The sequence below is a fragment of the Salmo salar genome, chromosome ssa16, assembly GCF_905237065.1.
Source record: "Salmo salar chromosome ssa16, Ssal_v3.1, whole genome shotgun sequence".
In the NCBI taxonomy this organism is placed as follows: domain Eukaryota; kingdom Metazoa; phylum Chordata; class Actinopteri; order Salmoniformes; family Salmonidae; genus Salmo; species Salmo salar.
The window spans coordinates 67,767,330-67,783,657 of NC_059457.1; the positions used below are offsets into that span (position 1 = coordinate 67,767,330).

General features: G+C 49.0%; 1 protein-coding gene across 3 annotated transcripts in view; it reads left to right on the forward strand.

Annotated features, from left to right (window-relative positions):
• LOC106574449 (cytoplasmic protein NCK2) overlaps positions 1-16,328 on the forward strand; it is a 62,271-nt gene that overhangs the window by 37,641 nt on the left and 8,302 nt on the right. For all 3 annotated transcript variants that reach the window (XM_014150346.2, XM_014150347.2, XM_014150348.2), the window contains exon 2: positions 4,006-4,247. In XM_014150346.2, the coding sequence (XP_014005821.1) occupies positions 4,022-4,247 (226 nt within the window). In that variant the 5' untranslated portion in view covers positions 4,006-4,021. The remainder of the gene's footprint in view (positions 1-4,005; positions 4,248-16,328) is intronic.

Genomic DNA, 16,328 nt, shown 5'->3' on the forward strand with positions numbered 1-16,328 from the left:
AAGCTTGGGATAAGACCCAAAAGGTTTTTTTTTAAAGAAAAGGAGCTTAGGGTAGAAGTCTAGTTGAGTAACTAAAACTATAATCAATAAAGATGGTTTAATATGTTGGCAGGCAACGAAGGATTTACGGTGCGTTGAGGTAAATATGTTTTATGGCTCTGCAATTTGCATATCTGTTTTCAGCATTAAGCCCAAAATCAACTTCTGCTTGAAAATAATGTCTTCAACATGTTTGTGCCTTTTTAACCCTGTCAGTTGATGACTGACAGCCTTTATCAGGCTCTTCCTGCCCTACGGTCATGGATGAGAGAGGAAAGAATTCCAGTAGGGTGACATCATCACTCTCAGACAATAGTGGCTTTCTCTTGCTGGGTCACTGAGGTTCTTTACTGTAGCCTTACCGAGTCATCTCAAACTCAATGTGCTGTAGAAATAACAGCGAATCCGTAAAGAGACTACCCTCGCAGCCCTATGTACTTGTTTCCTGGACCCTTAGACTAAAGAGCACTTTCAATCGAGGCGAGCATGCTTTTTATTCAGAGAGTTTGATCTGGGTCTGGAAAACTGGCCCTCTGAGTTGAAAAGAACTGTGAATAAGGCGCTCTCAGTCTGGCGGAGAAGTGGCCAGTGGTTAGTCTGACAGCTCTGAAGTGTGTGCGTTATCGTTTTTGCTTGGCGCCTGGAACCCAGCCCCCCCCCCCAGCCTCCCTCCCTGACTTGTCAAGGCCGTCCCGCTGAAGGGTGATGGGTGAGAGGGCTGGGGACTCACAGCCTCATCCCTGTGGAGGGCGTCAGGGCGATGGGGGAGCGCACCTCTGACTGGCCCTGGAAGGAAAAACGGCCTGTCACTGCAATATCTCTCTGACACACAGTCTGGCTGGAGACACCATCCAGCAAGAGATCACTCCATGTTGTCTCTCTCTCTCTCTCTCTCTCTCTCTCTCTCTCTCTCTCTCTCTCTCTCTCTCTCTGGCTTTCTCTCTTTCTCTTTCCATCTCTCTCTGTCTCCTTTTCTACTCCCCCTCTCGTCTCTTTTACTCCCCCCCCATGTCCCTAATGTCTCCATCTTGATATCTCACTCTCGTTTTTTTTCTTCTCCCATCCCTCCCTCCATCTTTCTCTCTCCCATCCCTCCCTCCCTCCATCTCGCTCTCTCCCCTCTCTCTCTCCATGAATAGACACCAGTCTTTGTGTTGTTTACCCTCAGTGTGCAGCAGCACTAGATATCTCCTGGATCAGTTTGATATATTCCTTATTAGGACTGCAGGTGCTGGCTGCCCTAACTCTTTCTCCTCTCTCGCTCTCTCTCTAAGCCGTGCATGTGTATAGATGCATTTAACATAGAACAGTGCTCTGCTCAGTGTGTCGCTGAATAATTCAGCACATTTAAGAATAATAAGAGAAGCTGGTAAAAGGGAGAGGCTCTTGTGTGGTTTGGAAGCAAAGCGTGAACTCCCAGCTTAGTCTACAAGTTGGGAAGGAACACACACACACACACACACACACACACACACACACACACACACACACACACACGGTAATTCTCAGCCTGCCTGGATTACAGGGCAGAGAGGCTCCGCTCTGCCAGATGTCTTACAACAACAGCTGTGTGACAGACACGCGAGTGCCAAGTCCAGGCCTGCACCCTGTCAGTCTTAGACCCACACAGACCATAGTGGTGGATGGCACCATCCCTCTGAGATTGGCTTCAGAGTGTGTGTGTGTGTGTGTTTTTTTCGAGGGTTGCACGGAAACGGCTCACCTTGTCATTTTATTCATGTGTGTGTATTGCTGGTGTTCATCTGTGTGTGCGTTTTTGCGTGTTAAATGCCTTGTTAACTAGGGCAGGGACGATTCCTTAGGATCGTGGCAAGGAAACAAAATCAAATCAAATCAAATTTATTTTTATATAGCCCTTCGTACATCAGCTGATATCTCAAAGTGCTGTACAGAAACCCAGCCTAAAACCCCAAACAGCAAGCAAAGCATGTGAAAGAAGCACGGTGGCTAGGAAAAACTCCCTAGGAAAAACTCCTTAGAAAGGCCAAAAACCTAGGAAGAAACCTAGAGAGGAACCAGGCTATGAGGGGTGGCCAGTCCTCTTCTGGCTGTGCAGGGTGGATATTATAACAGAACATGGTCAAGATGTTAAAATGTTCATAAATGACCAGCATGGTCAAATAATAATAATCATAGTAGTTGTCGAGGGTGCAAAAAGCACGTCCGGTGAACAGGTCAGGGTTCCATAGCCGCAGGCAGAACAGTTGAAACTGGAGCAGCAGCACGGCCAGGTGGACTGGGGACAGCAAGGAGTCATCATACCAGGTAGTCCTGAGGCATGGTCCTAGGGCTCAGGTCCTCCGAGAGAAAGACAGAAAGAGAGAATTAGAGAGAGCATATTTAAATTCACACAGGACACCGGATAAGACAAGAGAAATACTCCAGATGTAACAGACTGACACTAGCCCCCCGACACATAAACTACTGCAGCATAAATACTGGAGGCTGAGACCGGAGGGATCAGAAGACACTGTGGCCCCATCCGATGATACCCCCGGACAGGGCCAAACAGGCAGGATATAACCCCACCCACTTTGCCAAAGCACAGCCCCCACACCACTAGAGGGATGTCTCCAACCACCAACTTACCGTCCTAAGACAAGGCCGAGTATAGCCCACAGCGATCTCCGCCATGGCACAACCCAAGGGGGGGCGCCAACCCAGACAGGAAGACCACGTCAGTGACTCAACCCACTCAAGTGACGCACCCCTCCCATGGACGGCATGGAAGAACACCAGTAAGACAGTGACTAAGCCCCTGTAAAAGGGTTAGAGGCAGAGAATCCCAGTGGAAAGAGGGGAACCGGCAAGGCAGAGACAGCAAGGGCGGTTCGTTGCTCCAGCCTTTCCGTTCACCTTCACACTCCTGGGCCAGACTATACTTAATCATAGGACCTACTGAAGAGATAAGTCTTCAGTAAAGACTTAAAGGTTGAGACTGAGTCTGCGTCTCTCACATTGGTAGGCAGACCATTCCATAAAAATGGAGCTCTATAGGAGAAAGCCCTACCTCCAGCCGTTTGCTTAGAAATTCTAGGGACAATTAGGAGGCCTGCGTCTTGTGACCGTAGCGTACGTGTAGGTATGTACGGCAGGACCAAATCGGAAAGATAGGTAGGAGCAAGCCCATGTAATGCTTTGTAGGTTAGCAGTAAAACCTTGAAATCAGCCCTTGCCTTAACAGGAAGCCAGTGTAGGGAGGCTAGCACTGGAGTAATATGATCAAATTTTTGGGTTCTAGTCAGGATTCTAGCAGCCGTATTTAGCACTAACTGAAGTTTATTTAGTGCTTTATCCGGGTAGCCGGAAAGTAGAGCATTGCAGTTGTCCAGCCTAGAAGTAACAAAAGCATGGATTAATTTTTCTGCGTCATTTTTGGACAGAAAGTTTCTGATTTTTGCAATGTTACGTAGATGGAAAAAAGCTGTCCTTGAAACAGTCTTGATATGTTCTTCAAAAGAGAGATCAGGGTCCAGAGTAACGCCGAGGTCCTTCACAGTTTTATTTGAGACGACTGTACAACCATCCAGATTAATTGTCAAATTCAACAGAAGATCTCTTTGTTTCTTGGGACCTAGAACTAGCATCTCTGTTTTGTCCGAGTTTAAAAGTAGAACGTTTGCAGCCATCCACTTCTTTATGTCTGAAACACAAAACACAAAGCAGATTTACTTTCTTTAGGAAAACGGAGCTAATGTTGTAAACAAACGTTATGTGATCATCCAGAGTCGCATTTATTTTCCAACCTATAGCACACAATATTTTATGTACAGTAGGATATTAAAGGACCAAAGAGTTTATTTTGTGTTTTTTCATTTTTTTTCCCATGTAAAGAATATGGTGATAAAGGGCATCGTCACAGCCCTACTGTTAACCCCACCCTGACCTAACAGTATGTCTCTCTGTCTCTCTCTCTGTGTCTCTCTGTGTGTCTCTCTGTTCCAGAGGGGCCCCATGAAAGATGACGGAGGAGGTGATAGTTATAGCCAAGTGGGACTACTCGGCTCAGCAGGAACAGGAACTGGACATCCGGAAAAACGAGCGTCTGTGGCTCCTGGATGACAGTAAGACGTGGTGGAGGGTGAGGAACGCCTCCAACCGGACCGGCTACGTCCCCTCTAACTACGTGGAGAGGAAGAACAGCTTGAAGAAGGCCTCGCTGGTGAAAAACATCAAAGACACACTCGGTGAGTTGGGTTAAGTGTGTAGGTGGGTGGACGAGGGTGTGCGTAGGACAGGGCATCTCTGCTGTTTTCTAGGGGCGCACAGAGGCGGTGTGGCACACACTATCTCTAAGTTGTGTGTGTGTGTGTGTGTGTGTGTGTGTGTGTGTGCGTGGTTTCTTCTCTCTGCTGTTTTCTAGGGGGGCCTCCAGAGGCGTCTCACCTCCGTGTATTAAATGCTTGACTACTTCACACACTTACACTATCCTGTTAGAAATGTTTTCTCAAGGCTGGTGATTTGTAAACAGTATGTTTAGTACAGAAGAGTTGTGTTTTGTGAGGCGTCCCTTAAGCAATTCATTATCAGGCAAGGGAAAGCTGGTGTGATCGATCAGGAGAAATGTCGGTATTGAAGCAGCTTTTTCCCAGGTCAGAGGAGGTAAGAACTAATTTAATATGAAGTGCAAGGAACAAAGATTTTCTTGGATGGACAACGGCTGGGATTAGCTGATCTCCGGTAATTCTCACTGTGGAATGATCGGGTAGAGCTCTCACACTTATTAGGCTAATGAATGAATCTCTGTTGGTAGATACTAAGATGTTCGTACTCACAGAGAATTGGAGATCATTTCCAATGGAGCGAAAGGGCAAGGTGATGCAATTTTAGATTTAAATGGTCGACACTCAAGAGTGATGCTGGGCAATAGGAAATGAAGTTGTGATGAGATGGAAGCTTGCCATTCAGTGTTATCAGTGAAAGGCGCATGCATCAGAAATGCACAAGATAGATGAGACTTGGAACTGAAAGAATAGGATAACTAGCCAAGAGGATTTCTCCCAGTGCTTTGCCTAGTTGTCAGAGGTCTTGACAGACAATGCAATTAACAACCTGCTGCTCGTCTGCTCCCAGCGCCGGGTCTCTGATCAGCCATGCATCCTATGCTGAAGGCCGAGAGATGGAGAGAATTAGAATGTGTAAGGGGGGGGGGAGAAAGAGAGAGCGAGACAGGGAGTATAGTTGGTAGTAAATCTCTCTCTGTCAGGAGAAACAGGCCATGGCCCATGGCATTTACTGTCCCTGAATACTCCTTTATCTGATGCAGCTAGCTGTACACTCATCTGTACTCTCGCTCTCACTTTTGCTCTCTCGGTGTGTGTGTGTGTGTGTGTGTGTGTGTGTGTGTGTGTGTGTGTGTGTGTGTGTGTGTGTGTGTGTGTGTGTGTGTGTGTGTGTGTGTGTGTGTGTGTGTGTGTGTGTGTGTGTGTGTGTGTGTGTGTGTGTGTGTGTGTGTGTATTAATGAGCTTTGGAACTTCAGGAAACATTTTTCACATCTCTAATCTCCCCTATCATCCATCGCAGATGAATAATCTACATAATGTTTAGTGAGGATAAATTGAGAAGATAGATTGTAGCCCTAGGCAGGCAGAGAGTGGATAGCTCACCGTGGACATGTGGCACATGTTGTGCTGTTTAGGAAATAATCGATCATTTGACGGCTGTTCTGGCCCACAGCTGACAGGTCAATATCTGACCTCCGTCATGACAGTCTGACTGGGTCACCTACTGTTTGCTATGGCAACCTCAAGGGCACGTGTGGTAAAATGGGGGTTAAATGAATCTGGTTTTGAGTGGAGGGGAATGGTATTAAGTGTTAAGAACTGTAAAACCAAGCTATGACAGCTGTTGGTAACACCGGATGCAACCAGAGCCAACCATTTTTAGTTTATGGGATGTCTTTTAATATGGCTGGATTTCGTTCCTCTCTCTCTCTCAGGAAACATAGTTCACTGCTGTTCCTCCCTGATGGGTTTTGGATGTTAAAACACTTATGGTCTTCATTGGCTTATGTCCATGCCTTTTCAGTCAAAGGATGTCGGTCTTCGTTGCATGTCCCCAAGGTTGCGTCACGCTTCAACAATCCACCGTTTGCTCTGTGTCAGTGGAATGCATTTGTAACCAACTTGCAGTGACCTGCCGTGTGGATCCCTCTGGCAGGATAGAGGCGAACACAGGTTGTGTCTATCAATTAAAGCTGCTCTCTGGCAGCGCGCCATTCTGCTCTGCTCTGCTCTGCGGATTGGCTATAACAAACTTCAGAGGTTACACAGATCTCTCCTTTATGTCTCATCACGAGGATAACCTACTTACTGTGTTCTCTATCCAACTCCCAACAGCGTCGCCGTGGAGCGTTCAGGTGGAAATATGTCATGTAGAACAGACCTCTGACAGAATAAGAGATCTTGTTGGCTCCATTCATGATATTTCTATGTGCAACGTTCAACACATTTGCTTCCTGAATGTGACTCTGGTCTGCATTAGACTATTTAGGCTTATGCTATATCTGTTTAAGTGTTAATGCCCTCGATGCCGGGGTTTGGAGGATATATTGGCACAGGTGTTGTGAAACATCGTCTCGGGCCAGGAAACCGTGCCAATATATCCTCCAAACACTGGCTTCGAGGGCATTATCACTTTTTAACAGGTTACCAACATATTCAAATAATGATTGACATATTTTCATGAACTTTATTTGGATTAATTTGTTCACAGAAATCTAGGGGTTGCCACCCAAGCCGGCAGGTCGTTCGTTATATCGGTTCGGTTGACAGAGACGGGACTCAGTCGTTAAGTCTTTTTGTTCTGTATCTATGGACGGGACCCAGTCATTAAGTCTTTTTGTTCTGTATCTATGGACGGGACCCAGTCGTTAAGTCTTTTTGTTCTGTATCTATGGACGGGACTCAGTCGTTAAGTCTTTTTGTTCTGTATCTATGGACGGGACTCAGTCGTTAAGTCTTTTTGTTCTGTATCTATGGACGGGACTCAGTCGTTCGTTCTAAATGTTCCATTGTCATACTGGCTGGCAACGTTCTTATCCCCTGCTTGCTAGCTAGCCAACTACGGTTAACTTAGTCATGTCAAAAAGCCAGAATAACAGCAAAGTGGCTGCATTTTCATTTGTTTAAGCTGTTTTCTAGTGACATGGATTTCGATACATTCATAACAATGAGCTAATGATGCACCATTTCGCCTGACATAGAAAATGTGCTCTCTCGTCAGGACACTGTTGTTCAGAGGAGCTAGCCAACAACACAGCTAACACAATCACTTCAAACTGAAGCTGAAAAGACTGCAAACTATCTGCATTACATTTTGTTTGGCCTGTTTTCTGTTGACATTTCTTTGTATATGTCCATAAAAATGATGCTGATTCAGGATTTCGACTGGCTGAGAAATGCTGCCTGTCTGTCTCGTCCCGACCCCGACACGTTCATTACTATGGGACAGCTGCAGATCAAATGTCAATATTGAAATAATGTTGCAAATGTCAGAGAGACAGACCACAAGTTTTATACACATCTCCGCTATTGAAAACCAATTGCTAGTCTAAAAGAAATGGGAGATAATGTCTAGATGCTTTTTATAGTGGAGATCAAATGTATAAATTGTCTGGCTGGGCTGATGAGACAGTGGATTGCACAGTGAGATGGAACAGAGTAAATGGGCATTTCCACGTCATAGCTTTAGCCGGTGGTAACTTGTGGAATAAACACTGGCTGGAATGCGGTTTTAACCAATCGGCGTCCGGGATTAGACCCCACCCGTTGTATAAATAGTGAGTAACCTGAGGGTGTTTTCTGATGCTAACGGTGACACATACTCTTCCCTACCTATCCAGCTATTGATCAATTCATATAAACCTGGAGACACTGTTTAAAGGGGGCACTCTATACCCACTACAGCTCTCTTTGTTCTCTGTTGTCAGGCCTGTAGTGAGACCAAGAGCTTTTTGGCTACTCACTCACTCACTCACTCACTCACTCACTCACTCACTCACTCACTCACTCACTCACTCACTCACTCACTCACTCACTCACTCACTCACTCACTCACTCACTCACCCCCCCACCCACCCCACACGCCTTGAACACACCCACACACCCACACGTGAACTTGCTAACTGCTATGTTCTTGTTGTATTGAATTGTTTGCATCCCCAATGGGGATCAGTAGAAATGTCAGAACAATAACCAATCATCTCCAGACAACCTGCTACAACCTTGGCTTCCTCCAAGGACAACCCCTGTATGTGTATGGCTGGACCTCCATCTGTTTTCTGATTGGTTATTACCAGGGTTACTTCAACCAGTGACATGTTTGCCTTCTCCAAGGCAGGTGTTATGCTTTCATGTTTTCAGTGGAATCACCTAAGCGATGCAATATTTGCTTTAGTCAGTCACCAGTTGATTTGAATCATATCTAGTGTAGGTCTACTTATTTTCTATGTTTATTTAGTCATAAAGTGTGTGTGTGTGTGTGTGTGTGTTCTATCCTAAGTAATCAGGTTTGTGCAGTACATAATCATCTCTAACCACTGAGGTGTTATAATTACCAACACAACTGCAGCCCTTTGTAGCGATTCAAATGACCTCCGTTTCTGTTTGGAGCTGCGGCTACTGATAGGCTTCCAGTGTGTTCTTAGCTCTCCATTGGGTGCCAGTCAGTATAATGCTCTGCCTGTGGAAACGTTGGCTCCGTTCACCTTCCCACAGAGAATGACCTGGTGCCAACCCAGCTAGGATGAAACTCAACTCAATGTCCTCCGTTCATCTTAAATGAACAGTTCACATTGGGTGCTTCAGAATGGCACACTCAGAATGCCTCAGAATGGCACCCTGATCCCTATATAGTGCGCTACGTTTTATTTTTTATTTTTACCAGCGCTCAGGTCAAAAGTAGTGCACTATATAGTGAATAGGGTGCCATTTGGGAGACAGACAGTCTTGCCAACAGGAACCTTTTTCAAAACAACTAAAACTATAATCTACCTTAACGTTTCTTTATGGGCTATTGAATAATCATGACATTAAACAAACACGAGTTGGGTAATTAACCAATAAGGACCGAGGGGGTGTGGTACAGTTGAAGTCGGAAGTTTACATACATTTAGGTTGGAGTCATTAAAACTCGTTTTTCAACCACTCCACACATTTCTTGTTAACAAACTATAGTTTTTGCAAGTCAGTTAGGACATCTACTTTGTGCATGACACAAGTAATCTTTCCAACAATTGTTTACAGACAGATTATTTCACTTATAATTCACAGTATCACAATTCCAGTCTGTCAGAAGTTTACATACACTAAGTTGACTGTGCCTTTAAACAGCTTGGAAAATTCCAGAAAATGATGTCATGGCTTTAGAAGCTTTGCTGCAGGAGGGACTGGAGGGACTTCACAAAATAGATGGCATCATGAAGATGGAAAATGATGTGGATATATTGAAGCAACATCTCAAGACATCAGTCAGGAAGTTAAAGCTTGGTCGCAAATGGGTCTTCCAAATGGACAATGACCCCAAGCATACTTCCACATTTGTGGCAAAATGGCTTAAGGACAACCAAGTCAAGATATTGGAGTGGGTATCACAAAGCCCTGACGTCAATCCTATAGAAAATTTGTGGGCAGAACTGAAAAAGCGTGTGCGAGCAAGGAGGCCTACAAACCTGACTCAGTTACACCAGCTTTGTCAGGAGCAATGGGCCAAAATTCACCCAACTTATTGTGGGAAACTTGTGGAAGGCTATCCTGAAACGTTTGACCCATGTTAAACAATTTTAAGGCAATGCTACCAAATACTAATTGAGTGTATGTAAACTTCTGACCCACTGGGAATGCGATGAAAGAAATAAAAAGCTGAATTAAATTGTTCTCTCTACTATTATTCTGACATTTAACATTCTTAAAATAAAGTGGTGATCCTAACTGACCTAAGACATGGAATTATTACTAGGATTAAATGTTAGGAATTGTGAAAAACTAAGTTGAAATATATTTGGCTAAGGTGTATGTAAACATCTGACTTCAACTGTATGTGGCCAACATACCATGGCTAAGGGCTGTTCTTAAGCACGACGCAACGCAGAGTGCCTGGATGCAGTCCTTAGCCGTAGTATTTTGGCCATATACCACAAACCCCGGAGGTGCCTTATTGCTACTTTTTAAACTGGTTACCAACGTAATTAGAACAGTAAAAAGAAACGTATTTTCATACCCGTTGTATTATTCTGATATTCGCCGGCTGTCAGCCAATCAGCATCCAGGGCTTAAACCACCCAGTTCACAATGACAAATAAATAATGTTTGTTCGAAGATGTGGCTAATTAAAATTGGTTGACCTAAGGCAGTCAAGTAGATGAATTGTGTTGTTTGATGAAGATATTTTTTTGTTAATTTCACATTTACATTTAATGACTCTTGCTTATCAGTGATTCTGTAAACAAGGTGGTTAAAGGCCTTTCCTCTTGATTAGCTACATTCTTTGAGTCTTGGCACTCTGCAGACCTCATTCTGGTGGGCTAGCCTCATTTGATTTGACATGTTCTCTGTCACAATGTCAGTGTAAATGAGGGTTGTGTTCAGGCCACTGTAAAAGCTATAGGCCAGTTGGCCACTGGCTCTGTCAATCCGGTGTTCAACCATTCAGGGCTGGCAGTTGGACATTGTTACGGATTGATTTGATTCCATGCGATGTATATGGTCACGTTGTCTTTGCTTACAACTTCAGGGGCCCAAATGTAGTATGCTGCTCAGCTAGGGTAGACGATGTGTCTTGTAGTTAACCAGAGCGTTGCCGGTCAGTACTAAATGTTAGCGTTTTAAAATTTGTCAAGCTGATCGTGTTGCAGTCCTAATATATAGATCAAACTACGTTGTACTTGTCCGGAACTTGTGAAATGCGTTTGACAAAAAGTGGTGCTCTGCTTTACTCCGAGCCAGATGCTGATACTGCTGAAGTTTCTTCCTATCTGATTGAAGAGAGTTGTCAAGGGAATTGAGTCTGTGATGGGCGATCGGAGGATAGTAGAACAGACAGAGAAATTGCTGCTCAGACAAGAATGGCTAAGGCTTGATTTGACAAGTGACGGAGCCGTAGAGGGGTGTAGAGTTAAACGACTAGTGTTGTCTGGGAGACGAGCACTCTCCTTCTCTACTCGCTCCATCCTACCGCACGATCCTCCTCTCTCCATCTTCCTCCATCCCTCTCTTCCTCTAAGTGCACCCACACAGCTTTCCCAGCCATCATGCAGAAGGGAAAAAAATGAATTAAGAGAAAATGAGTTCCCGGCAAACCTCAGATAATCATCTTACTCTGATATTCATCAGTGATTGTAGGGTAGATATAGGTAGACTAGGTATCTGTTTACAGTATATCCTCCCTGTGCTGGAATTTAATTTCAGTCCGAGGCATGGAGAAGAAAATCAGCTTTATGAAAATTGAATAAAGCAAAAGTTGTTGGCAAGTGATTCATTAGTCTCATACCACACCTTAAGTGAAGTGTCTCATCAGGAGAGAGAGGAGTGGGGGAGAGACCGACAGGGTGAGAGGAGGGAGGGGGAGAGAGACAGGGTGGGAGGAGAGATAGAGACAGGAGTGGGGGAGAGACCGACAGGGTGAGAGGAGAGAGATAGAGACAGGAGTGGGGGAGAGACCGACAGGGTGAGAGGAGACATAGAGACAGGAGTGGGGGAGAGACCGACAGGGTGAGAGGAGACAGAGACAGGAGTGGGGGAGAGACCGACAGGGTGAGAGGAGAGAGAGAGAGACAGGAGTGGGGGAGAGACCGACAGGGTGAGAGGAGAGAGAGAGAGACAGGAGTGGGGGAGAGACCGACAGGGTGAGAGGAGAGAGAGAGAGAGACAGGAGTGGGGGAGAGACCGACAGGGTGAGAGGAGAGAGAGAGAGACAGGAGTGGGGGAGAGACCGACAGGGTGGGAGGAGAGAGAGGGAGGGGGAGCGAGACAGACAGACAGGGTGAGAGGAGAGAGATAGAGACAGGAGTGGGGGAGAGACCGACAGGGTGAGAGGAGACATAGAGACAGGAGTGGGGGAGAGACCGACAGGGTGAGAGGAGAGATAGAGACAGGAGTGGGGGAGAGACCGACAGGGTGAGAGGAGACATAGAGACAGGAGTGGGGGAGAGACCGACAGGGTGAGAGGAGACATAGAGACAGGAGTGGGGGAGAGACCGACAGGGTGAGAGGAGAGAGATAGAGACAGGAGTGGGGGAGAGACCGACAGGGTGAGAGGAGAGAGAGAGACAGGAGTGGGGGAGAGACCGACAGGGTGAGAGGAGAGATAGAGACAGGAGTGGGGGAGAGACCGACAGGGTGAGAGGAGACATAGAGACAGGAGTGGGGGAGAGACCGACAGGGTGAGAGGAGAGAGAGAGAGAGACAGGAGTGGGGGAGAGACCGACAGGGTGAGAGGAGAGAGAGAGAGACAGGAGTGGGGGAGAGACCGACAGGGTGAGAGGAGAGATAGAGACAGGAGTGGGGGAGAGACCGACAGGGTGAGAGGAGACATAGAGACAGGAGTGGGGGAGAGACCGACAGGGTGAGAGGAGAGAGAGAGAGAGACAGGAGTGGGGGAGAGACCGACAGGGTGAGAGGAGAGAGAGAGAGACAGGAGTGGGGGAGAGACCGACAGGGTGGGAGGAGAGAGAGGGAGGGGGAGCGAGACAGACAGACAGGGTGAGAGGAGACATAGAGAGACAGGAGTGGGGGAGAGACCGACAGGGTGAGAGGAGAGATAGAGACAGGAGTGGGGGAGAGACCGACAGGGTGAGAGGAGACATAGAGACAGGAGTGGAGGAGAGACCGACAGGGTGAGAGGAGACATAGAGACAGGAGTGGGGGAGAGACCGACAGGGTGAGAGGAGAGATAGAGAGACAGGAGTGGGGGAGAGACCGACAGGGTGAGAGGAGAGATAGAGACAGGAGTGGGGGAGAGACCGACAGGGTGAGAGGAGACATAGAGACAGGAGTGGGGGAGAGACCGACAGGGTGAGAGGAGACATAGAGACAGGAGTGGGGGAGAGACCGACAGGGTGAGAGGAGGGAGGGGGAGAGAGAGACAGGGTGGGAGGGGGAGAGACCGGCAGGGTGAGAGGAGGGAGGGGGAGAGAGAGACAGGGTGGGAGGGGTGAGAGACCGACAGAGTGGGAGGAGAGGGAGGGGAGAGAGACAGACAGGGTGGGAGGAGGGAGGGGAGAGAGACAGACAGGGTGGGAGGAGGGAGGGGAGAGAGACAGACAGGGTGGGAGGAGGGAGGGGAGAGAGACAGACAGGGTGGGAGGAGGGAGGGGGAGACAGACAGACAGGGTGGGAGGAGAGAGAGAGTAGGGAGGGGGAGAGAGACAGGTTGGGGGAGAGAGACAGGGTGGGAGGAGAGGGAGGGGAGGGACAGACAGGGTGGGAGCAGGGAGGGGAGAGAGACAGACAGGGTGGGAGGAGAGAGAGGGAGGGGGAGCGAGACAGACAGACAGGGTGGGAGGAGAGAGACAGGGTGGGGGGAGAGAGACAGGGTAGTCGGAGAGAGACAGGGTGGGGGAGAGAGAGAGACAGAGAGAGACAGGGTGGGAGGAGAGAGAGAGAGAGACAGGGTGGGAGGAGAGAGAGAGAGACAGGGTGGGAGGAGAGAGAGAGGGACAGGGTGGGAGGAGAGAGAGAGAGACAGGGTGAGAGGAGAGAGAGAGAGAGACAGGGTGGGAGGAGAGAGAGAGAGTGGGAGGAGAGAGAGAGAGTGGGAGGAGAGAGAGAGAGTGGGAGGAGAGAGAGAGAGTGGGAGGAGAGAGAGAGAGTGGGAGGAGAGAGAGAGAGAGACAGGGTGGGAGGAGAGAGAGAGAGAGAGACAGGGTGGGAGGAGAGAGAGAGAGAGACAGGGTGGGAGGAGAGAGAGAGAGAGACAGGGTGGGAGGAGAGAGAGAGAGAGACAGGGTGGGAGGAGAGAGAGAGAGAGACAGGGTGGGAGGAGAGAGAGAGAGAGACAGGGTGGGAGGAGAGAGAGAGAGAGATAGGGTGGGAGGAGAGAGAGAGAGAGACAGGGTGGGAGGAGAGAGAGAGACAGGGTGGGAGGTGAGGGAGGGAGGGGGAGAGAGACAGACCGACAGGGTGGGAGGAGAGAGACAGGGTGGGAGGAGAGAGACAGGGTGGGAGGAGAGAGAGAGAGAGACAGGGTGGGAGGAGAGAGAGAGAGAGACAGGGTGGGAGGAGAGAGAGAGAGAGACAGGGTGGGAGGAGAGAGAGAGAGAGACAGGGTGGGAGGAGAGAGAGAGAGAGACAGGGTGGGAGGAGAGAGAGAGAGAGATAGGGTGGGAGGAGAGAGAGAGAGAGACAGGGTGGGAGGAGAGAGAGAGACAGGGTGGGAGGTGAGGGAGGGAGGGGGAGAGAGACAGACCGACAGGGTGGGAGGAGAGAGACAGGGTGGGAGGAGAGAGACAGGGTGGGAGGAGAGAGACAGGGTGGGAGGAGAGAGAGAGACAGGGTGGGAGGAGAGAGAGAGACAGGGTGGGAGGAGAGAGAGAGACAGGGTGGGAGGAGAGAGAGAGACCGGGTGGGAGGAGAGAGAGAGACCGGGTGGGAGGAGAGAGAGAGACAGGGTGGGAGGAGAGAGAGAGACAGGGTGGGAGGAGAGAGCGAGACAGGGTGGGAGGAGAGAGAGAGACAGGGTGGGAGGAGAGAGAGAGACAGGGTGGGAGGAGAGAGAGGGAGAGAGAGGGAGAGAGAGAGGAGAGAGACAGACAGGGTGGGAGGAGAGAGAGAGACAGGGTGGGAGGAGAGAGAGAGACAGGGTGGGAGGAGAGAGAGAGACAGGGTTGGAGGAGAGAGAGAGACAGGGTGGGAGGAGAGAGAGAGAGACAGGGTGGGAGGAGAGAGAGAGAGACAGGGTGGGAGGAGAGAGAGAGACAGGGTGGGAGGAGAGAGAGAGACAGGGTGGGAGGAGGGAGGGAGGGGGAGAGAGACAGACAGGGTGGGAGGAGAGAGAGAGGAGGGAGGGGGAGAGAGAGAGACAGGGTGGGAGGAGAGAGACAGGGTGGGAGGAGAGAGAGAGAGACAGGGTGGGAGGAGAGATAGAGGAGGGAGGGGGAGAGAGACAGACAGGGTGGGAGGAGAGATAGATAGAGAGGGAGAGACAGGGTGGGAGGAGAGAGGGAGAGACAGGGTGGGAGGAGAGAGGGAGAGACAGGGTGGGAGGAGAGAGAGAGAGGGAGGGAGGGGGAGAGAGACAGACAGGGTGGGAGGAGAAATAGAGGGGGAGAGAGACAGACAGGGTGGTAGGAGAGAGAGAAGGACAGACACTAAGGACCACCTGGACTCACATTCTTCTTGTGGATCACACTGCTACTTAATAGCATGGTGGGTGGTGGACCAATTATCTGTTATCGGAGACCATCTGAGCTTTATATTGCAAGGAGAACATTCTGACTAAGCACAGCCTGTTCCATTCGTCAGCCCATGAAATGGGCCTATATCTGGGATTGATACTGAATAGCTTGGCAATCACTTCTCATCGAATGACTTTCTTTTCTCACTCTAGTACCACTGCAGTAGCCGTACATGATTAGTGTTACTCTGCAATCACCATTGTGTTACATTGAACAGTTGTCCCCAGGTCCTCTACATTGCTTCCCTGCACTTGTCCCTGGCCTGTTCTTCTTAATGAACATAAATTAAGAGCGTATCGTTAAGCATCGACGAGTCAGCTGTATGGGTCCACGCTGTGACTCGCCTCGGGCCTGGTGGAATTGATGGCTTGGTGAGGGCCCAGTTGAATGGATGGCTTGGTGAGGGCCCAGTTGAATGGATGGCTTGGTGAGGGCCCAGTTGAATGGATGGCCTGGTGAGGGCCCAGTTGAATGGATGGCTTGGTGAGGGCCCAGTTGAATGGATGGCTTGGTGAGGGCCCAGTTGAATGGATGGCTTGGTGAGGGCCCAGTTGAATGGATGGCTTGGTGAGGGCCCAGTTGAATGGATGGCTTGGTGAGGGCCCAGTTGAATGGATGGCTTGGTGAGGGCCCAGTTGAATGGGTGGCTTGGTGAGGGCCCAGTTGAATGGGTGGCTTGGTGAGGGCCCAGTTGAATGGGTGGCTTGGTGAGGGCCCAGTTGAAGGGGTGGCTTGGTGAGGGCCCAGTTGAAGGGGTGGCTTGGTGAGGGCCCAGTTGAAGGGTTGGCTTGGTGAGGGCCCAGTTGAAGGGGTGGCTTGGTGAGGGCCCAGTTGAAGGGGTGGCTTGGTGAGGGCCCAGTTGAAGGGGTGGCTTGG